General features: G+C 41.5%; 1 protein-coding gene across 2 annotated transcripts; it reads left to right on the top strand.

Annotated features, from left to right (window-relative positions):
• The first annotated feature begins 495 nt into the window (after positions 1–495).
• Positions 496–19,556, top strand: tsga13 (testis specific 13). Of its 2 annotated transcripts, none has more exons than XM_062983332.1 (6): positions 496–739; positions 7,614–7,686; positions 13,465–13,671; positions 15,963–16,051; positions 17,551–17,657; positions 19,347–19,556. In XM_062983332.1, the coding sequence occupies exons 1-6, from the start codon at positions 687–689 to the stop codon at positions 19,538–19,540; spliced, it is 723 nt and encodes a 240-aa protein (XP_062839402.1). In that variant the 5' UTR covers positions 496–686; the 3' UTR covers positions 19,541–19,556. The 2 variants fall into 2 exon arrangements, with proteins under 2 accessions (XP_062839402.1, XP_062839403.1); XM_062983333.1 differs by lacking the exon at positions 496–739 and adding an exon at positions 6,961–7,107.
• The last annotated feature ends 4,388 nt before the right edge of the window (positions 19,557–23,944 follow it).

Genomic DNA, 23,944 nt, shown 5'->3' with positions numbered 1-23,944 from the left:
ATAATAATAATAATAATAATAATAATAATAATAATAATAATTTTATTTTTATACCCCGCCCCATCTCCCCGAAGGGACTCGGGGCAGCTTACATGGGGCCAAGCCCGAATAGAACAATAAAAACAAGACAAGAAACCAATAAAACCAATAATCAAACCATAAAAACAAGTTATAAAAATAATACAGCTCAATGGTGCAATGTTAGAAATGCTGCAGAAGAGGGTTGGACTGGAAGGCCTTTGGAGTCCCTTCCAAATCCAGGATTCTATCAGTCTGCACTAAAACCTAAAAAAAAAAAAGCTACTGACATGGGAACGACAATCCAATCTTGGTTGAATGGAAGAAACTACGTTTAAGGTTGCTATTTTTCCCACTGGTGATGCTGTGATGAATTGTCCCGTTCTCCACATTCTTCTCAAACAGAAGAGATTCCTGTTCTGTCCATAGAATCTTGTTGGGCTTCGTGTAACAGTTTAACTGTCACTTGTCAATGTTCACTCTAGAATTTGACGCCCTGGAACAGACAACCGTCCAAGGATGATGGTGCCTTGAGCCATCTTCCAATGGGATGGGCTCTCGCTCTGATATCTATTGGCAATGAGGATGGAGACAGAAGTGGACAGAGGTTTCAACCTCATATCTCCAGATGTTTGGCAACCTGTTGCGATGCCCCATTGCTCCCATGAATGAGGTGGCCCAGCCACGGAGGGCTGGTGAAATTGATTTTCTGCATCTCCAGGTGATTTAACAACAGTGATTCAATCATGGGTGGGGATGTACACTGGGCATGTGCTACGAGGGTTGAATGAAAAGTAATGCCTCCACCTTCGTTACTTGGGTTTGGATGGGAATATTTCAATAAATCAAATGCAGAAATCATCCTTTGACTACCACTATTCACTTTTCCACATAATCACCAGACAATTGGATACATTTCTGCCAACGTTGAACAAGTTTTCTGAAACTGTCACGGAAGAAGTCAACACTCTGTTTCCGCAACTGGCATCTCACAGTCCCCATTGTGCACAGATCTCCCGATAGCCAAGCCAAGCAATAATGTGACCCACTCGTTCTTGTGAAATGCTGATTATGCTTGAAATTTCTCTCTGAGTGATACGACGATCGTCCTGAATCAATCTGTCCACCTTTTGCTTGTGAAACTCGGTGGTTGCTGTCACAGGACGTCCAACTCTTTGTTTGTCACGCAAGTCAGATGTTCCCACCTCAACATCTTTAAACTTACTTGCTCAGCGACACAAAGTACTCACATCAACACAATCACCATAAGCAGCTACATTCTCTGATGAATCTCCTTTGGGGTGACACCTTCTGCGATCAAGAATTCAATGAGTGCATGTTGCTTAAGTCGCATTGACTGACCGTCTGCACAGGGTTCCATACTTTGCACTTTAACAACACAACCGTTCAATGCTAAGGCTTCCCTCCAAATGCAACTGTAGATGAGAGTCTACTGAAGAAGCCAGGACCTGCCGCAGACCAGGACTGCCATCTGTTGAGGAGTTATGAAGGTGGAGGCATTTCTTTTCATTCAACCCTCGTATGTCTCCTTCTCTGTGTCTCCTAGCATTGTGCATATTCAAGTTGTTTGTTGATTTGTGATGACCCTCTGAATTTTACACAGTTTTCTAAGGCAATGGATACTCAGAGAGGTCTATCTGCATGCATTTTACTTCAAATTCCATATAGATGACATCTGTCTGGCTCAAAACTTGAGTTTTCACTCTACTGGAAAATTCTTACGATTTTTGGTGCACCTGAAAAAAGGAATATTAAAATGCTCTGCCTCCTAATTTGCAAACTACCAGTTGCCAAGCATAAGCTTTGGTTGATTTTGTGGTTGGAAGGCTGGACCTACACTGTCATATAATCTAGATAACCAAAGCAGATAATATGAATTTTACCTTTACTTAGGCGATCCCTCATAACCCGAGGATGATGGCCCTCCAAGTGTAGTGTCTTGGTGGTGGGTACGTAGGTTACTGTAGACCCCTTTTCGTGACCCCCATGTTCTGTTTTCAGGTGGAAGGCAGTCCTGGTCAGGGTTGGTTTGATGTGCCTTCCTCTTGGCACGTTTCTCCCTTTCGCTTCCCATTTGTGCCTCTTTAAATTCCACAGCACTGCTGGTCACAGCTGACCTCCAGTTAGGGCGCTCAAGGGCCAGGGCTTCTAATTCTCGGTGTCTATGCCACAGTTTTGCAGGAGTAGCTTCCTCAGTGTCAGACTTCAGCTGTTGTTATTCTACTTTCTACTGTCTCAGATGCTGGGCCTGGCAACCCTTCATCATTGTCTGTATTGCAGATCCAGACAAGATTACAGTATGTAAACAAAGACAGGCAAACATTCAATGCCTTGTTACAATGAGACACACACAGGCAAAGGCTTCTCCTTTCAGTTCCGGCTCTGGAGGCTGTGTTCATCTCTGGCTCTGGAGGAGGTATTATTCTCCATTTCCAAATCATGGAGCCTGCATTGTAACCTACTGGTCGTGTGACCGACATGACTGCTTGGAGCATCTTTTTGCTTTTTCCCGCTGTAGCGGTACCTATTGATCTACTCACATTTGAATGTTTTCGAACTGCTAGGTTGGCAGGAGCTAGGGCTAACAGCGGGAGCTCACCCCGTTCTGTGGATTCAAACTGCAACCTTCAGGTCATCAGCAGAAGGATTAACCCATTGCGCCACTGAGGCCCCTATTAAAGTGGTATCCAAGTGATATCGAGAAATCGAGTCCCCAAATTATGAAATATATACAATTACTGTATATACTCGAATATATGCCTAGTTTTTCAGCCCTTTTTTTAAGACTGAAAGTGCCCCCCTTGGCTTATACTCGGGTGAGGGCCTTGGTTGGCTTATATTTGGGTCGGCTTATAGTCAAGAATATATGGTACATTTATTATTTTTCTCTATTATTGTTCCTACTATTACATTTATTTTACTCTATTTTTATTATTATTATTATTATTATTATTATTATTATTATTAATAATAATACATTTATTATTTCACTCTGATCTTATTATTATTGTTGCATTTATTATTTTACTCTATTTATTATTACATGTATTATTTTCCTGTATTTATTATTATTACATGTATTATTTTACTCTATTATTATTAAAAGGATACATAAGCACATTTACATCAAAGAAGATGAGAATAATGATTTGATCAGAGTTGGACAGTCTTATCTTAAATTTGAGCTTTATGTAAATATTCAAAAATATTTAACCTACAGATGCCTCAATTAATGTAATTTTATTGGTATCTATTTTTATTTCTGAAATTTACCACTCTCGGCTTATACTGGAGTCCCAGTTTTTTGGTGGTAAAATTAGGTGCCTCGGCTTATATTTGTGTCAGCTTATACTCGAGTACATACAATATACGAAATAGAAACTGCGGCTCTGCAAAATCCAGCGAGGCCTGTTTTTGCTTTACACTAACTTTTTGTGTAAACTGTTCCTGGAAGGTCGTCTGGTTGCACCCAAAACCTCTGCCTTTAATTCCTATAATCCCCTCACAATGGATAGGGAGACTATCATAAATACTTTTGAAACTTTAAAAAGCATTTAAAAGGTTATTTTATTTTGTTCACAATGAGACAGAGTATTAGGCAGATTCTTGCATAGGCTACACAAACAAAGGGGATTTTATATTTTTACTCAGCATTCATACACATATACACATTCACTCCTCAGCTTTCATACATTACCATCTCTTCTTCCTTCTTCTGGAAAAGAGATCCTGAAGTAGGCCAGATTGCGTTCCCATCAAATCTGTCATTCTGCGGATACACCATCTTCTTCCATTCCTTGCAGAAGATGGCGGGTGGACCAGTTGGCCACAATTTTTGGACAGTATTTCGGCTGATGTTGCTCCAAAAAGTTGTAAATGAATGGCAGGTGTTTTCCAGCTTAAACTTGTTAACTCCATCAGTTTCTGGACAGATGTTGACTTTTCTTCCTTAAGTGATCATTGGTTTTCCTTCTTAAGGTGCATAGATTGATTCCTTTTTTAATGTAAAGAACCTTGTAAACATTTTCTTAACTAAAAGAGCCATTGTCTCTGGTAATGTAAACATGTTGTTTTCCACCAAGAGTTAATCATTTGTCTCTGGTCATCAATGTCAGCAGTTCAGCAACTTTTCATTACTGTTCATGAATTCCTTTCTTCTTTGTGGTTTTCCAGGCTTCATTTCTTAGGATGGCATCTCTAGCCTCTATAGATCCCAACCATACACCTTTTATACAATTTCATTCAATCCATACAATCTTATATTCCTGACAAATGGGGGAAATTACTCAATGAATGTATGTCAGAGTGTTTCCTGCTCCCCTTGATAAGATCAGTGATATCTGTGAGAAGGATCTGGCACTCATGCACCAAGCCAGTTTCACCTATTGCAATGGACATCATCCCCAAATATCTATTGTGTACATTGGACTAACCCTAATACATTCACCAGAGCAAGACAATTAAACTCATAATGGACCCCATTACCTGATAATTATTGCACCCCTAGGCTGCATAGGCACCTTGAAACCACACTGGAACCCAGAATATAAGCAAACAAGCTGTTTCTTGAATACTATAAGTAAGCACAAGCAAATAAAGTTCAGAGTCAATAAAATGGGTTTAAATCCACAAGAGCAATGTACTTGAAAGTCTTAAAGCAAGAGTCTAAGAAAGTCACTCAAATATCATAGTCCAAACCAGAACTCCAACTCAGTCCCACGAAAAGTATCAAGAGTAGTCCAAACAAGATTCAATTCCAAGGCATGAAACAATCTGGAACCACAGGAAACAGGGCTAGAATGCAGGATCAAACTCCAATATGATCCAAGGTATTAAAATCCACACGGCAAAGTCACTGGAGCATTCAACTGGATTCAAAGGCAAAAACAAGGCAGGAACTTGAATCAAAATCCACAGCTGCAAAACATACAAGAACATGGAGCAAAGATCTTCCTCTCTGAATTGCTAAGTTGACACCTCTGCCATAGCAGAGAGGGACCAGGCATTTAAGGAAAATTCAAGGTCTTCCTTCCATGAGAAAACTATTTCTCTCAAGAAAACTACTCATTAGTGCACTTCAAAAGCAGTCGTTTACTCCGTAAACATTCATGCTTCCTTCTTCTGTGAGTGATCACCTCCCTCCTGTCAAACACATTATCCTCCTCTAAACTAGAATGTCCATCTGGCACCTGGAGAACTGGCCTTGACAGCGGAGAAGAATGCGGAGAAGAATGTGGTTCAGAATGCCTGCTTGCAACCATTCTGTCTCTGGTCCCAGAATCCACTGGAACAGACTCTGGCTGCATCTCAGGCCCAAATTCTGGCTGGACGTCAGGCCCAAACCCAGAATCCTCTGGCAAAGCAGGTGCAGGTACAATTACTGGCTGAATGGGCCCAATCTCAGCCTCAGGCTGAACTACAACAATTCCTTTCAGATTGCACCCCTTTAGGAGGTGGACCATTAAATGGCCTGACACTTCAGATCTGTCAATGACAGTTTATTGGATTTTCTCCCATATGAACAGCTAACAAGCAAAAACATTGGATGGAGTCCTGAGCCACTCAGAATACGGGTCCTAGCTGGACTGTTTTCCAACCAATCAAGAGCTAGCTCGGTTTTCTTGAATGGCTGTGTAAAGAAGTATGAATTTTAGTTTACAGATGCCATGTTTAACTGTGTTTTAAAAAGGGTTAATATTTCAGTTACTCTGCTCTCATGAGTGGTTGCCATGGAGAAGGGGGTGGAGCCAACTGGGTTAGCTGAAGAGAGAGCAGAATTTGGAGGGAAACTCAGTCAGTCAGTGTCTGTGGTCAGCGAACCACAGGGAAGTCTCATTCTCAGTTGGAGGATCAGGGTGGCTCAAATGTGGGATTTGAGTCCATTCTAAAATAAGTTTGGTGACTTATTTTAGGTAGTCTGTGCCCTGATAAGGTACAGGGAAGTCTGATTCTCAGTTGAGGGAATCAGGGAGGCTCAAGAGTTTATTTGAGTCAGTTTAAAATAAGTTTGGTGGCTTATTTTAAGGTAGTCTGTTAGTGGAGAAAGAAGTGACATTTTAGGAAGCTTGAATCACCTCATTCTGTTATTGCAATTGTTAAGGAAAGTGCCTCTAAGTGAGAAATTGTAACCATTAAGCTGTGCCTGAATAAACTTTTTATTGTTCTCTCAAACATCTCAATCTGTCATATATACACACATCAAGAATAAACAAGAAGAAGGAAGAAAATTAAAAGTCTCCTCTCTAAGTAGCCAGTGGCTAAATTTTCCAATAGTGGTGGCAAGAGTTGATAATCCCCTTTGTAATTTGGTGGCAGCATTATAAAACATCTATAATTTGGTGGCAGCTTTTAAATAAAAACATGTTTAATAACTGGTGGCAGCGGATATAAAATATATAATAATTAATTAATAGAACCATCATCCTTCTCCACAATTGGTGTCAGAGGTGGGATTTTTAAAAAGATTCCCCCCTGCCTGAGTCCTTTACAGGCTGTCAAATGAAATAAAAATGCTCTGTATTTTCAATTGCAGTATGTCAGTACTTTAAAGTGCGTTCTCTGCTGACATCCTCTCTAGCAATTGAGAATAAAGCTCTGCTTTTGCCTTCTACTTGTCTGTGTCTGATTTGGCCATCTGGATGACTTAGACACCGGACTTCCGAATCCCCGGTTCTGGCAGTTGCTGAACTCACTCATTGCAAGTGCCATAACTATAGTGTGGTGATACTAAGCTCTGAGATGCTGTCACAAATCCAAAAACAGTGGGATGGTTTACAACTGCAGACTACCAGGTAACCATCATATGCATTGTGATCAAATGACCACCCGGCCTACCACTTTTTGGTGAGAAAAAGCAGAATTAGTTGCCCAGAGAGACTAGGCATCAGTTGCCAAGTTTTCTTATTCGATGGGATCACTGGACAATCTCAAGATTTCCATGTCAAATTAATTTATTTCCTTTGTGGATATTTTCCCTAACAGATACTGGAGATTGTGGTCATTTTGCAGACAGGTCAAAGCCTTTCTTTGCCCACAGGCCTTTGGAGAAGGATACTGGGCACGCTGCTGGTGGGGATTATGTGTTTTGAAATGAATTTTTAATTGTATTTCTTATATTCCAGTTGTATTTCAACCTAACCCATAATGTACTATTTAATTCCCATAGCTTCCTATAAGTCTGTGAAGGATTTGAGATTCTTAGAATTTAGAATTTTTAGAATTGGGTGCAGATTCTTAGAATTTATTTGGCTGCCAGGAGAGGAATAAGGATTTCTGACTATGGAATAATGGACTGTTTTATATGTCAGAAGCCTCTGCCAAAAAGCAAAGATCAGTGGCCATTTTTTTTTTCTTTGAGAAGTCTTTTGGGAAATTAATCTATCATTTTCTGTAATAAAAAGCACATTTTTAGTGTATAAACTTACCATCAGAGGGGTATCAAACCATGTCATGAAAGAAAATTCCATTCCAGCTGTATGTTTATCTAGTCCCACTGGCAAAAATAAAAGAAATGCATAAAATTCATAACAGTGTGCTAAGTTTCCATTCAATTCTTTTTCCTTCTTTCTTTCCAGGAGGATTTTGGACAAGATGGACACTAATTTCTGCTTGAAGCGGAAGGCGTATTACTCACACCATCCGAACCTGGTGAGTGAAAGTAACTTTTTTCCTCTTTCACTAACTCAGATAACAAAGGAAAGAAAGAATCAATGGCGTGAATAGTGCAAATCGTGTAGTTCTATGTCACTCTTCCACTGAATATCAACATAGAATCATAGAATCATAGAATCCTAGAGTTGGATGAGACCTGGTGGGCCATCCAGTCCAACCCCATTCTGCCAAGAATCAGGAAAATCACATTCAAAGCACCCCCAACAGATGGCCATCCAGTCTCTGCTTCAAAGCCTCCAAAGAAGGAGCCTTCACCACACTCTGGTGCAGAGAGTTCCACTGCTGAACAGCTCTCACAGTGAGAAAGTTCTTCCTGATGTTCAGGTGGAATCTCCTTTCCTGTAGTTTGAAGCCATTGTTCCATTGCATCCTAGCCTCCAAGGCAGCAGAAAACAAGCTTGCTCCTTCCTCCCTATAACTTCCTATATATATGGCTATGTCTCATCTCTATATATGTCTCATCTCCACCTTCTCTTCTGCAGGCTAAACATGCCCAGCTCTTTAAGCCGCTCCTCATAGGGCTTGTTCTCTAGACCCTTGATCATTTTAGTTGTCCTCCTCTGGACACTTTCCAGCTTAGAGTCAACCTCTCCCTTCAATTGCAGAGCCCAGAATTGGACACAGTGTGATTCCAGGTGTGGTCTGACCAAGGCAGAATAGAGGGGTCGCATGACTTCCCTGGATCTAGACCAGTGGTTCTCAGCCTGTGGTTCCCCAAATATTTTGGCCTTCAACTCCCAGAAATCCTAACAGCTGGTAAACTGACTGGGATTTCTGGGAGTTGCAGGCCAAAACACCTGGGGAGCCACAGGTTGAGAACCACCAATCTAGACACTAGACTCCTATTGATGCAGGCCAAATATAGGAGTATAGTGTCTAGTTCCAGGGAAGTCATGTGGTGTATTTGATACTACTGGAAGCTCTGAGTTAACCGTAACTCAAGGAACTTCAGATAAACCTGAAGAAATAATAATTTAAGCCCTTTTAATAAATGTCATGCCCTATTTAACCCTACTAATTTCACATGCACCATTATATTCCAAAATACTACATATTCCAACATGGACAGCTCTTACAACCAGGAAGTTCTTCCTAATGTTTAGTTGGAATCTCTCTTCCTGTAGTTGAACATTAGGAAGAACTTCCTCACTGTGAGAGCTGTTCAGCAGTGGAACACTCTGCCCTGGAGTGTGGTGGAGGCTCCTTCTTTGGAGGTTTTTAAGCAGAGGCTGGATGGTCATCTGTCGGGGGTGCTTTGGATGTGATGTTCCTGCTTCTTGGCAGGGGGTTGGACTGGATGACCCATGAGATCTCTTCCAATTCTAGGATTCTATGATTCTATGAATCTGTTGCTCAGTATAGTGTCTGGAGCAGCAGAAAAAAAGCTCGAAACATGGCTCTCATGCTTCCTCTTAAATTTCTCTTCTACGAGCCAAATATACATGGCTCTCTAAGCTGCTCTTCATATGGATTCATGGTTTCCAGACCTTGGACCCTTTTGGTAGCCCATTTTTGGACATTTTCCCACTTGTCCATCTCTTTCTTGAACTCCTTTGCTAAGAACTAGACACAGGGCTATTATTCCAGGTGAGGTCTGACCAAGGTAGAATACATGACGTCTCTTGATGTATACTCCTTTTGATGCAGCCAGAATAACATTGTGTTGTGGTTCAGTCCGATGATGAAGGGGGGGGGGGGGTTGGATTTTTGCAGGTTGACCAAGGAAATGTTGAAGGTTCTGAATTGTCAGAAAAGCCGCAGGCTAGCAGGGAAGCTGAAGTTAGTGATAACATCAACCAAGTCCAGGTGGCTTGGGCAGCGAGTCAGAGGAGTCTTCCTTAGACAGAGACACAAGGTTAAGGTTAAGAGTTCATCCCAGGTGTTCTGTGAGAATAGCTAGTAAATGTGTGGGAACCCACGGTCAGAGGAATGCTATCTTAGCTTGTAAGCATGGTTAAATAGGGAGAAACAGGGAAAGATTTCAGATGAAGCAATGTCGATGTTGGAAGTTTAATTCCTGCCTTGTCTCTGCTCAAGGAAAAAGATTCTTGCTTTTGTTCCTGCCTAGATTCTGTGTTTGGGTTGTATTTTTGAGTTCACGCTACCTTGTTTTTCAGGACTGATTTGCTATATTAGAGACGTTGAACTATATTCTGCAGATTGCCTTTGAAATTGGATTACTGCTTTCTTTACTGCTTTTTTTTATTAAGATTATGCTATCTTTTATCAATAAACTGAAAAAATCAAGTCTGCTGTGGTGGAGTGTGTGTTAAGAGCAAGGTGAACCAGTGCTGAGGTGCAACACATTGGCTTTTTCATCTGCTGCATCACACTGTTGACTAAAGTTCAGATTGTGGTGCAATGGATTCGAATTTGCATTGGATTCCAAATTGCAGGAAAAGAGATTATACCTAAACATTAGGCAGAACTTCCTGCTGGTAAGGGATATTTAACAGTGGAATATGTTGCGTAGGAATCCAGTCAGCATGACCTGACCCTCCGCCAAAATTATTATGAACAGAGATAATGGTATAGCAAGTGGATTCAGTGGTGGAGTTTCCTGTTCTGGAGGAAGTGGCACAAAAGGTAACTTTTCAAAGCTTTGGTTTGCCCCCCTTGACATCGCAATGCCACTTGCTGCTTTATGTCATGACATGCCACCATCACAATTGTTAATGCAGAAGACAGGATGCTGTTGGCCAGTAGACCAGAGGGGCCTCACAGACCATTATAAGCACTTGGGATACAAGGAGAAACCAATAGCTGTCTCCATTTGCTGCACCAACAAGAGTCGGAAGGGCAGGAAACCAGAGCACTTAGGTTTTCTTTCATGAAAGTAGGATGAAAGTATGATTGGAACTGACAGTCTTCTGGGGAACATCTAAAAAACACACTCCTCAAAGTCACAACATTTTGGGACTTTAAGGTAAAAATTCTGTAAACTGCAGCTCTTTCTTTTGGAAACCAGTTGCTCAGTTCCAAATTTCAGAACTCTTCTCGCAGCTGAAAGAACCCATTGTTTGCAATTCTGTATCTAGATCTAAAGATGTCACACATCAGTAACTCTGGGGTCTGTTTAGCTCAGAAAAGCAAAGTCTAGTTGGGGAGGACACGGTAGAGGAATCCAAAACTATATGTATGATATAAGGAAAAAGTATATTATATTATTTATTTATTTACAGTATTTATATTCTGCCCTTCTCACCACGAAGGGGACTCAGGGCGGATTACAGTGAACACATATATGGCAAACATTCAATGCCAACAGACAAACAACATATATAGACAGACACAGAGGCATTTAACTTTTTTTTCCAGCTTCACAATTCCGGCCACAGGGGGAGCTGTTGCTTCACTGTCCACTAGTGGCTGTACTTCCTCATTCCTTTCCTCGTGTTTTTCTGGCAGTTTTATGATGTTGTAAATTAGTTAAATTAGCCTCCCGCATAAAGCGTACCTAAATTTTCCTAATTGACAGATGCAACTGTCTTTCGAGGCTGCATAGGTCAACAGCAAGCCGGGCTATTTAATGGTCGGGGGCTTAACCCAACCCGGGCTTCGAACTCATGACCTCTCAGTCAGTAGTGATTTATTGCAGTTGCTTACTAGCCAGCTGTGCCACAGCCTGGCCCATTATACCATTGGGTATCCACTTTTGTGGGATTGGGGCACAGAACCCATATAAAAGTGGGGGGAAATACAAATAGGAAAATGCTATTTTTTGTTGTTAAAGGCTTTTATGGCTGGAATTACTGGGTTGCTGTGAGTTTTCCAGGCTGTCCGGCCATGTTCCAAAAGCATTCTCTCCTGACCTTTCATCCACATCTATGACAGGCATCCTCAGATGTTGTGAGGTCTATTGGAAACTCGGCAAGTGGGGTTTATATATCTGTGGAATGCTCCAGGTGGGAGAAAAAAAACACTTGTCTGTTTGAGGCAAGTGTGAATGTTGCAATTGGCCAGCTTGATTAGCATTGAATAGCCTTGCAGCTTCAAAGCCTGGCTGCTTCTTACTGTAACACCCCTAAGCAGCGCAAACACTGCAAACCAACACGGAGGCCAATAAACAATCTAATATCTTTATTAAAGCAATAAAATTTCTTAAAAAAAAATAAGCAGAGTATATAGTCCAGCAGTTGACCTTTTAGAGAAGATCAAAATTAGTCCAATAAAATGAAGTTATATGTCCAGTATTAGAGTCCAAAGTCTATAATCCAAATAACCGAAACACACTCAAACTCTTGGAGGTTTGAGTGGGGAAAGAGCAAGGTTTCACAGGGAGATTCTTGAAGTAAAGTCCAGAACAAGGATTCAAGGCTAGGCATGGTATTTCTTGGTGGATCTGAAACGCAGTCCAAACTTGGCAAGGAGTGGGACGCAACTCCCGGTCTACTTGTGAGTAAGCGCACCAGAGGGCCGCTTGGAAGCTCAGGAACAAGAGACGATGTTCTTCAATCATTAGTCACGTTGACACCGTGATAAGGAAAGCTCAGTGCAGAACTTTTATGGAAGTTCAGGAGCTCCCCCAAAGCAGGTGTTTGACTCCCCAAATCTTCCCAGAGAACGGAGCTGTTTCAACATTGTACCATATGCCTGCCTCCCCGAAACTTCCCAAGGGAAATGGTTTAGTCACAATCGCCTCTCTCCGCTAATCTCGTGCTTCTCCTTAAAATCTGCTTTTGGGAGCGATGTGTTTTGAGAAAAGCCTTCCTATCAAACACCAAGCCTTCCGGAAAAACAGGCTCTGTTTCAAGGGCGTCTCTAATTGGCTCTGGCACGAAAATGTCAACAGGAGACATCTGGAAAGGAACGGAATCTTGCTGAGATGGAAAAAAGCCCAAATCCTCTTCAGTTTGATCTATGATGGCTGCGGGGTCATGGGCCAAAGGTCCCTGAGACATCACACTTGCCATGGGAGTAGCAATATTGCAACTCAAACAGACAAGAGTTCTTTTTCCCAACCTGGACATCATTCCACAGATATATATATATATATATATATATATATATATATATATATATCACCACTTGCCTCATTTCTAACAGACCTCACAACCTCTGAGGATACCTGCCAGTAGATGTTGGCAAAACGTCAGGAGAGAATGCTTCTGGAACATGGCCCGACAGCCCTGAAAACTCACAGCAATCCTGCTATTTTTTTTCTTGAGAGAACACCTCTTTGGGAAACTTCAGGACTTCCAGTTGACCAGAGAATCACCAAGGAAGATCTGGATATTTTTTCATAATGTTCTCTCTATGAATCACTAGGTCTTCCAGTGTGAATGTACGGTGGATGTTGACCTAGAGATCCCTAGAGATAGTGTATTAATCATACTTATGAATAATCAAATCTGAAAAAGTTAAACCCACATGTGGATGTCTGACTGTACAAGAATAAGGACACTAAATAGAACCTGGAATCATTCATTAAAACCAGGCATGGGCAAACTTGGGCCCTCCAGGTGTTTTGGACTTCAACTCCCACAATTCCTAACAGCCGGTAGGCTGTTAGGAATTGTGGGAGTTGAAGTCCAAAACACCTGGAGGGCCCAAGTTTGCCCTTGCCTGAGTTTAACCCATGTGCGTGTCAGGAGCGACTTGAGAAACTGCAAGTTGCCCCAGTTGGGTTTCCTGATTGGGCATGGTAGGAAGAGAAAGATGGGCCAAGCGGCCTTATCCAGAGTGACGCTACTTCTTATATTGCTCTACCACGTCCCCTTTGCTCCTCTCCTTTGCTGTCTCCCTTTCTTCCAGACCCAGTATTTCATCCCGGTGACCGATGCTGAATTCCGGGAGCGCCTGGAGCGACACCGAGGAGAGATCGCCATCATGTTGAGATCCTCGGAGTTCAATCAAGACAAGACCACCCTGATTGTGACTAACAACCCACTCCCTCTGCTCATTTCCGGACGACAACTGGCCACGCCTTTCCAGTTCTTCCCAAAAGACTTTCTGAGGAAGGTAGGCTTTAGTTTGCAGAAGATAACATGAAAAGAGTACTGTGCTGTGGAGAGCCAACTTTACGCCATTGTTTGAGTGCTGGGAAAAGCATCTGGAGAACTAGGATTTGAATATCCTTCTGGCATAGAAATCCATGGAGAGATCTCTTTGGGTGTCCTAGGAAGGCTGCTATGATATTTTATTATTGCATTAGGAATGACTTATTCAGCAGAGGAAGAACCTTTTCTTTATGAAAACAAGCACACGTAATTTTCCGCTTCTGGAGCTCTCCAAGGTTCTGAACCTTCAACCTTGAATAGGTTTAGGACCTTTGACCGCTCAGCTCCAATTTGGGCCAAAACCTTGATCATATTCACCATTCTTAGTCTTAAAGGAGCTGCCACATTTCTTTCCTCCCTTTTGTTTTTATGCTGTAAGAGATTGACATGGCTGCTTCTTAGAAAACTATTTTTCAGGTTAGTTTCTTTAATTGTTGAATGACTCTTAGCATTAAGAGGTTTAATTAGAATGTCTTGCCTGTCGTGGTTCAGTCTGATGATGAAGGGGGATTTGGGTTTATGCAGGCTGACCAAAGCAATGCTGAAGAGGGAAATCTCAAAGGCTCTGATGCTGGAAATGCTGAAGGCTCTGGCTCTAAATTGTCAGAGAGACTGCAGGCTAGAGAAGAAACAGAAACTAATGATAAGGGTGACCTTTCACAGGATTTGGAACATCAACAAATTCCAGGTGTTTCTGGCAGCGAGTCAGAGGAATCTTCCCTAGATAGTGTTAAGATTAAAGGTTCATTGCCCCAGACATTCCCTTGGAATAGAACTAACAGCACTTCCAGTCTTTAGGGACAGTGGGAGAGTGCTTCTTCCCGCAGAGTACTTAGATAACCTTATTATCCCAAAACATAGGAAGGCCTTCTCTTTGGCTAAGTTCGATGTACTCCCTTCAGCTGTACTTGAGGGTAGATATAACAAAGTACCATACAATGAACGCCTATGTCCCTGTGAGGCTGAGGCAGTGGAAACTGTGGAGCATGTCTTGTACTGCTTTTTTTACCGAGACCTTCGTAAACATTTTATAAATCCAATTTTAGAAAGTTTACCAGGGAGATCTGTAAGGTTTTATGTTGATTATCTTTTTGCAGACCAAGACCCCAAAATTACTGCCAAAGTTGCTAGCTTTTGTGCAGCAGCTATAGCTTGTCGGTGCAAGATGTTGCCAAAGTTTTAGTAGGTTTTAATATTTGCTTCAGCATTTACCTTTGCCATTTTAGCATATAAATGTTTTATACCATTTTAACTACCACATTCAATACTGTGTTTTAACCTTGTTCTTCAGTGTGTTTCTTAATATCTAATTGCATATGTTTCTATGCTATTCTGATGCTTGTACATTTTATGTTGCTGGTCATCGACTGTAATAAATAAATAAATATATATTCCCTTAGAATAGCTGGCAAACATGTGGGAATTCAAGGGCAGAGAAATGCTTTCTTGGCTTGTAAATATGGGTAAATACAGGAGAAACAGAGAGAGATTTCAGACGAAGCAACGTTGATTTTTGGAAGCCCATCTCCTGCCTTGTCTAAGCTCATGGAAAAGAATTCTCATTCATGCCTGGAAACTGTATTTTGGATTTTACTCTGAAGTTCATGGTGTCTTGTTTTTCAGGACTAATTTCCTATATCAGAGACTTGGAAGTATATTCTGCAAATTGCTTTTACCTTTTGTTTATAGCCTTTTTTGACTGACTGCCTTTGCATTTAAAATATTGCTTTTTATTGACTGCCATTGCATTTGGATGTCTGCTTTCTTTACTGCTTTTTATTCAGACTTTGCTATGTTTTATCAATAAACTATTTAAATCTAGCCTGCTGTGGTGGAGCGTGTGTTAAGAGCAAGATGAACCAGCGCTGAGGTGCAACATTGCCTTGTTTTGGGAGCAGCAGAAGACAAGCTCATTCCACCTTTGGGTTCATCTACACTGTAGAGTTAATCCAGTTTGAGGCTTCTTTAGATGTCATGGCTCAGTGCTGTCGAATCCCAGGAGTTGTAGTTTTGTCAAAGAGTTCTGGAGTCTCATCAAACTACAACTCCCAGAATTCCACAGCATGAAGCCATGGCAATTGAAGTTGTATCAAACTGCATTCATTCCACAGTGTAGATGCACCCTTCCAGCCTTGCATATTGTTACAAATGGCTATCACGACATTCAGGCTTTCCTTTCAACCTGCCCAACTCCATATCTTGTCTTTTGACCTCTTTCTTCTCCTATCTCTCATTTTTTTCATAAACATCCAGGAGCTCCACTCCCTTCCTCCAGTGAAAGTGCCACAGCAGCAACTCGTGGGTCCGGTAGTAAAGCAGCTGCACAAATCACCTAAATTCAGGTAAAACTATGGCATAAAACATGCATTCATTTTCTGTAATTTGACTCACAAGATAGAGAAAATAGCCTATTTAAGCACACCAAACCTATAGTAGAAATCTGAGCTAGTAGCTTGTCCGGCAGGAGAAGGCAAGATTATTTGAAATGCCATTGAAAAAACACAGAAAGAAGATAGATCTCTCTTTTTATGTGTCAGTGTGATCTAGTAGTTTGAGCACTGGACCATGGGCACCACTGTGTAGTTTAGTGACAATTGCATTGTTTAAGCAAATGGAAACATGCTTTTATTGGAACTCACTTTCATAACTCGTAGTTGTGCTTAGTTGGTTTCTTGTTGATATGCGTTTCCATAATCAGTCTTTGGCACAAACTATGTCTTACATGTATTTGCTGTGTGATTTCCCCCTATTATGTCACAACTACGTAGTCATGCAATTGCAATACCTTCCTCTGCTTTGCAATATCGGAACTGCGGCAGAAGGAAACTATCGCACAAGACGTAGTGGCAGAACAACAGCAATATTGGGATTCATTGACAGGTTTTCACTGTCAATGAAAAGAGACAATCCAGTCTCAATTCAAGTGCAATACAGCTATGGGACAGACATAGCATCGTGCAATAAATCCCAACCACTTATCCTGTTGTAATTGTACTTAATACGCTTCGTATGATAAAGTCCTGGGCCTGTCATACTTTCTTAGTATCAGAGGAAGGCATAGACAAATCTATTCTGTTCAGGATTAAAGTTACAGGAACCCCATCCTGTGTCCAAATTGGCAACCCTGGTGATAGATAGATAGATAGATAGATAGATAGATAGATAGATAGATAGATAGATAGATAGATAGATAGGATATCTATCTATCTATGAGTCTATCTATGAGTCTATCTATCTATCTATCATCTATCTATCTATCTATCTATCTATCTATCTATCTATCTATCTATCTATCTATCTATCTATGAGTCTGTCTATCTATCTATCTATCTATCTATCTATCTATCTATCTATCTATCTATCTATCTATCTATCTATCTATCTATCTATCTATGAGTCTATCTATCTATCTATCTATCTATCTATCTATCTATCTATCTATCTATCTATCTATCTATCTATGAGTCTATCTATCTATCTATCTATCTATCTATGAGTCTATCTATCTATCTATCTATCTATCTATCTATCTATCTATCTATCATCTATCTATCTATCTATGAGCCTATCTATCTATCTATCTATCTATCTATCTATCTATCTATCTATCTATCTATCTATGAGTCTATCTATCTCTATCATGCTGCATTTCTCCCAAGATGGGACTCATGATGTCCTCCAAGACATAAAACTAACTGCCTCTCCCATAAGCAAGACACTCTTTAAGTGATGTATACCTCATTGCAATAGTCAGGATGGGATTGCAATGAAAGGACAGGTTTTCAAAATTCTTAAAATGGATGCAAATGTATTCCTGATGAGCAAACCTATCATGTCCCAGGTTTGCCACCCGCAACGATTTCAAGACCGAAGCTCACTTTTCAAAGAATTACGATGAGAAACACTTGCAGAAACTGTACCCCAACTTGCGGACTCACATGAGACCCGGTAAGAAATTATTTTCAACTCAAGGGAGGAAGGGAAGGTTTCCTTTGGGGGAAAGGTCCCTAAATCCCTGGTAGGGACTATTCTTTGGACACAGAAAGGTGCAAAATCAACACCGTACAACTGATGGTTTATCAGCCTGTGCACACCAATAGGTCCTCCAGTGTGATGCCATGGTCAATTTCTTCCAGTCATGCTCAAGAGTATAGAGATTTCTAGAGAGAATGCCTTCTCAGCTCCTTTTCTTCCTTCTTAAGTGCTTGGTTTGCAGCATCAAAGAGCAAAATATACTGTCTATTATTTAGAATAGACAGGAATTCAGGAATTCTCCTGAATTCATGCAAATTCTTAAAACAGTCACTAGGTGGCAACATAATTTTTTTGTGTAACCCAACAGAGGCAACCAGATAGAGCTAAAGCAATTTCTCCAGCAAGAAAAGGACCCTCTGAAACCAGAGAAAGCTGTTATTCCTTCCTGACTGGGTGCATATTGAAAACCAGTTGGGCACCTCTACTTTTAATGGTTGCATAGAAAGGGGAAGTTCAGTAGATTTGGCTAACCATACAACTTTTTGGAAAATGCCTTTTAGAGAAGAGTCAAAAACCCTTTAGAGTAGAATCTTCTCTTGTAGTATACAACCAGATATAATTATGCTAGGCAATGGATTCAGTTGTTAGACTAAATAACCTGTTATCTCTGGTCTGTTAGGAAAACAGAAGTTTTGCCCGTGCATAAAAAACAGCAGTGCTTCAGAAGTGTTTTTCAGTGCCCTATATATATATATCCACTCTCCCATAAAACAATTTGTTTTACATCATGCACTCAAGAGACAAAAATGAAGTAGACTTTGATAAAAAAAATAAATAGCGTATTTGATTTACTCACAACCTTCATGTGTTCAGCATATATAGGTACAAAACTTATCCAGTTTCAGATATATCATTCGCTGTGCCATCTAGTCAGGGCATCTCTCTTATAATGAAACAGCTATCAACAGGTCAGGTAGTCAAAAAAACAGATAGGAAGAGCATGTGGGTGTGCAACCACATTTATAACTTCTCAGAAACCATAGAATAAAGGAAGCTGCACACCAGAGTATACATACAGGAAACGGCAAGCAACAGGACCATAGATAAACATTACTAGAGAAGGCTTGAAGAAGGTTGTCATTTCCAACACAACCAAGTACTAAGACGCACCCTCTGAGCCGCAGTGGGGCAATGGGTTAAATCCTTGTGCCAGCTGAACTGCTGACCTGAAGTTTGGCGGTTGGAATCTGCAAGACAGAGTGAGCTCCTGTCTGTCAGCCCTAGCTTCCCATGCGGGGACATGAGAGAAGTCCTCTGCAGGATAGTAACACATCCAGGCATCCCATGGGCAATGTCTTTGGATGTCTGATTCTCTCATGCTTCTCTTTGCTTCTCACCCGATAACAAAACCCTCTGATGTTCCCTCTTCTACACAATCCTTAATGATACAAGAGTCCTCTCCATTTGTTAACATGGCAATGCAACTAGGTGAATCAGTGGTTCTTCTGTCAAGAATTCAGCACGTTGCTTAAGTTGCATTGACCGACCAGACTTCGCCACAGCAATGCGTGGCTGGGCACAGCTAGTACTGTATAAAACAGCTTCCTATATTCTTCATAATGACCACAAGCCATTTTTCTCGGCTTCTTTTTTGCCTTCCAGACCTGCAGCCGAAGGAGCCACTTCCCTGCATTCAAGGCTTTGCCGTCCCCTCGTCCCAGTGGGAGCCGCTCACCATGTCGTGCCTGATCGAGACGAAGCCCACCGTGACGGTGCCGGGAGAAGACGGCTTTCGATACGGGAAAGCCCCGCTCTGGATCGTGAACAGCTCCACGGTGCCCAGAAACGGCCATTAAAAGCCCTGTGCCGGCACAGCTCGGCTTGTGCTTGTTCTGTAACATCCAGACTTGTGTCCGACGTGTGGTTTCGGAAGCTAAGCAGGGGCAGCCCAGGTTAGGACTTGGATGGGAGACCGCCAAGAATTTTGGAAAACGGAAATCTCCATAACCTTATGGAGATTTTATGATCTTTGGAAAGGCGTGACCTTGTTAGAAGCCACAACTTTTGGAAAAATGATGCCATAACCTTTTGGGAAAATGGTATTCATGCAGGGCAACTAGGTCTCTCAGCTGTTAAACTGATATACCTAGGTATTTCTTTGACAAAGATAGGGACAAAGATATGCCAATGCACAAAAAAACACACGTATAGCAATGTTTCAGAGGTGTTCTTTTGTAAGACCATTACCTTTAAAGTTTCCGGCCCAGGAGGTAGGCAGAAAACCCAGTCTCATGAGAGTACAAAAAGCAAAGTATGTATTGTTATCACAACTATGATAAGGCAAACAGCCGTACACACACTAAAGGTCTGTACCATGCAAATGGCTACTGCAAAGCGTGGCGCAGTAAACAAAGAATATATATCTTGGCTTATCCGAAATTGACCAATTGCTGATGGACTTCCTCACCTTCCACACATATTTTGGCGCAAGTGGTATTTGTGACCTAACTGATTTACACCAAGCTAGGTCCTCTCCTCAAAACCTTCTAGAGAAAAGCACAAGCTCACAAGAAGGGAGGGGCACAGAAGGGGCACAGGTCCTTTGTTAAAAATTTACAATTTTCTGGCTTATGGTCCCTTCACTTTTAGTTGCCCCAAAAACATCTACTCTCTCTTAAAACATCTTTGCCTAGGTGTTAAGTCCTGTGTCTATTGTTTGCAAGTCTGTTTGTCTTGTACAATAAAACTTTGTATATAGTTTTACCAAAGTCTCTGGATGTCACTTCGTTCTGCATTTCACTGACTCCATCCAACTACTGCTGCGCTGCGTAAATTACTCTGACAATTGGTTATGGGCCCAGCACGCTTCTGCTGCGCAACTCTGCTAGTAGTTGGATGGAGTCAGTGAAATGCAGAACGAAGTGACATCCTGAGACTTTGGTAAAACTATTTACTAGGGTTGTCCAAATATTCGTTATGTTTCTCGTTTCGTAATTATTTCGGATTGTTCTCGTTTTTTGAAACGAGTATTGAAACGTTTTCCCTGGGCGCAACTGGCAATGTAATTCGAACCATCGTTGGCCCATTCTCTAATTGTTTCTTAAAATTTTCGTTAAATTTTTTCCTTCCAAAATTTTTTTTTAATATTTTTTTTTTAAAAATTAATTTTTTTTGTTTCTGCAACCTAACATGAATGGGAGCCTAGCGCAGCCTAACATGGCTACTGCTCCCTGGCCAATCAGAGACTTCCATGATGGCTGAAAAAGGTGGGGGCTAGCGTCCTCCGCGTCCACGTGGAGGATCTCTATAAAAATCCCCTCCCCAACTGAGCCAAGCCATTCTGGGTTGGGATACCGAGGAGAGAGGGTGTTTCGCGCGCGCTGGGAAGCTGCTTGCTTGCTTGGAGGAGAGAGGGCTAAGTGACTGGGGGTAGAGTGTTTCTGTTGTTGCTGGTTCGATATTGTGTTTTTTTGGAGGGGAAATTGGCTGGGGGCTTGGGGCAGAGTCCTTGCTGTGGCTGGCTTTAGGAAACTTTTTTTTCCAAAGGACATCTGCGTCCCTGCTAGTGCTGAGCTTGGGGTGCTTTCCAGCTACTCCTGAGGGCGACCTTTTGCCTTTCTGGTTTTTTTTTTGGAATTTAGCAATCACCATATCAGCCCTTCTTTGCAATCCTGAAAGGGGGGGGGGACTTGAAAATAATAGTTTCCAAAGGACGTCTGCGTTCCTGCAAGTGCATTGCTTCCCTCCCACTCCATTTGTAATCCCAAGCCCCCGGGCTGAGTGTTATTGCAGCAATCACAAAGACACACATTGTTTTCAAACCTAAAGGGTACATTGGAAGAAATAGTTTCCAAAGCACGTGGGGCACCCGCCAAGGCATTGCTTCCCTCACGCTCCATTTCTATTCCCAAGCCTTGGGCTGAGTTTTATTTCTGCAATCACAAAGTCAGACATTGATTTGATTCAATAGAGGGTCCACAGCAATTTATAGTTTCCAAAGGACATGGGCACTCCTGCCAAGGCATTGTTTGGCGTGTGCTGCATTTCTAATCCAAAGTCCTCAGCCAGAGTTTCATTTTTGCAATCACAAGGGCAGCCAGTGGCACCATTGATCAAAAGGTTCAAAGGCAATTTATAGTTTCCAAAGGACGTTGCCAATCCTGCCAAGGCATTGCTTGGCGTGTGCTGCATTTCTAATCCAAAGTCTACACAAGTAGAAGAGGGACTTTTACAGTGATAAGAACCCAATTGAACAGGAAATAAGACTTTCAAACCAGGAACAGGTTTCTTCAAATATTGAAAAATAGTGTATTATAAAAAGTTATGAAAATTCGCCAAAAATCATAGGAGACAGGAAACATTCTGCAATTTGTTGAGCAAAGAGTGTGGAATGTGTTCTCCCACTGTACCAAATTTGATGAGAATAGCTCAAGAAATGAGGGCGGGAGACCCCCAGAAAATTCCTCCCCGGTTTCCTGTTTTTTGGCAATTGCGCATGCGCGTCCGCCATTTTAGAAACATTTTAGAAACATTACGAATTTTCGGAAATATCCGAAAATTTTGGGTGAAACATTAAGAAATAATTTCTATATCGAATAGCTGGCACCCCCTACTTTAGAAACGAGAATTGAAACATTTTTTCCATTGATTGGACAAGCCTACTATTTACAAAGTTTTACTTTACAAGACAAACAGACTTGCAGACAATAGACACAGGACTTAACACCTAGGCAGCACTCAGAACTGAACTCAACACAGATGCAATCAGCAATGCATACACACACTTGTATCTGGACACTCCCTGGTTCCAGCCACACATCAAGGTCATCACAGCTTCTTAGCAATTAACTCTTTCCAGACTATAGCACACTCTGGATGATGCAATCAATATGCAATACTGGCAAGACACAAATTGCATTTAAACACTCAAGACACAAATCACACATTAACAGAAAGGTGGGATATAAATAAACATAACCATAATAATAACAGCCTTCATGCTTCATCTATAGGCTCATTTATACTGTAGAGTAAATGCAGTTTGACAGTCCTTGAACTGCTCTGGCTCAGTGCCATGGGCACCTGGGAGATGTAGTTTGTTGAGGCATCAGCACAATTTGGCACAAGAGGAAAAAGACCTTGTCAAACTACAACTCCTGTGATCCCATAGCATTGAGCCATGACAGCTAAAGTGATGTGAAGCTGCATTATGCTACGCAGTGTAGATGCACCTTGAGCTGCTGTTCTGACCCTTTAAAATCTCCAGGTATGCCTTTTGAAACCCCCACAATTACTCTGGAGTAAGCGTGATTGTATCATAGTAAAGGTAAAGGTTTTCCCCTGACATTAAGTCCAGTCGTGTCTGACTCTGGGGGTTGGTGCTCATCTCCATTTCTAGGCCGAAGAGCCGGCGTTGTCCATAGACACCTTCAAGGTCATGTGGAGTGCCGTTACCTTCCCACCGGAGCGGTATCTATTGATCTACTCACATTTGCATGTTTTCGAACTGCTAGGTTGGCAGGAGCTGGGGCTAACAGCGGGCGCTCACTCCACTCCCCGGATTCGAACCTGGAACCTTTCGGTCTGCAAGTTCAGCAGCTCAGCGCTTTAACACACTGTGTCTGTATCGTACAGATATTATCATTACTATTATTATTATTATTATTGACACAAAGACAGAGTATGACATAGCAAACGAGATATAAATGTGGATTTCATGTCACAGAATCACAAGTTGAACACTTCTCAAGCATATAGGACTGTGCGGTGTATTTTCGGATGATGCACGCAGATCCCAGTAAGGTGGCCTTTTGCAGTTGACAGATCATGAGTTTGTCAATGTTTATTGTTTTCTATTATTATTATTATTATTATTATTATTATTATTATTATTATTATTATTATTTTATTATGACACAGCAAACAAGATAGATATGCTGGATTTCATATCACAAAATCACAAGTTGAACACTTCCCAAGTGTCTAGGACTGTGTGATGTATTTTCGGATGATGCGTGCAATGTCTATTGTTTCCAAATGTCGGCTGAGATCTTTTGGCACGGCACCTAATGTGCCCATCACCATCGGGACCACCTGCACTGGTTTCTGCCAGAGTTTTTGAAGTTCAATCTTGAGGTCCTGAGAGCGGCTGAGTTTTTCCTGTTGTTTTTCGTCAATGCGACTGTCACCTGGGATGGCGACATCAATGATCCAAACCTTTTTCTTTTCCATAACTGTGATGTCTGGTGTGTTGTGTTCCA

The sequence above is a fragment of the Anolis carolinensis genome, chromosome 5 (genome assembly GCF_035594765.1).
Source record: "Anolis carolinensis isolate JA03-04 chromosome 5, rAnoCar3.1.pri, whole genome shotgun sequence".
NCBI classification, from domain to species: domain Eukaryota; kingdom Metazoa; phylum Chordata; class Lepidosauria; order Squamata; family Dactyloidae; genus Anolis; species Anolis carolinensis.
This window is presented reverse-complemented; position numbering and strand designations above follow the sequence as displayed.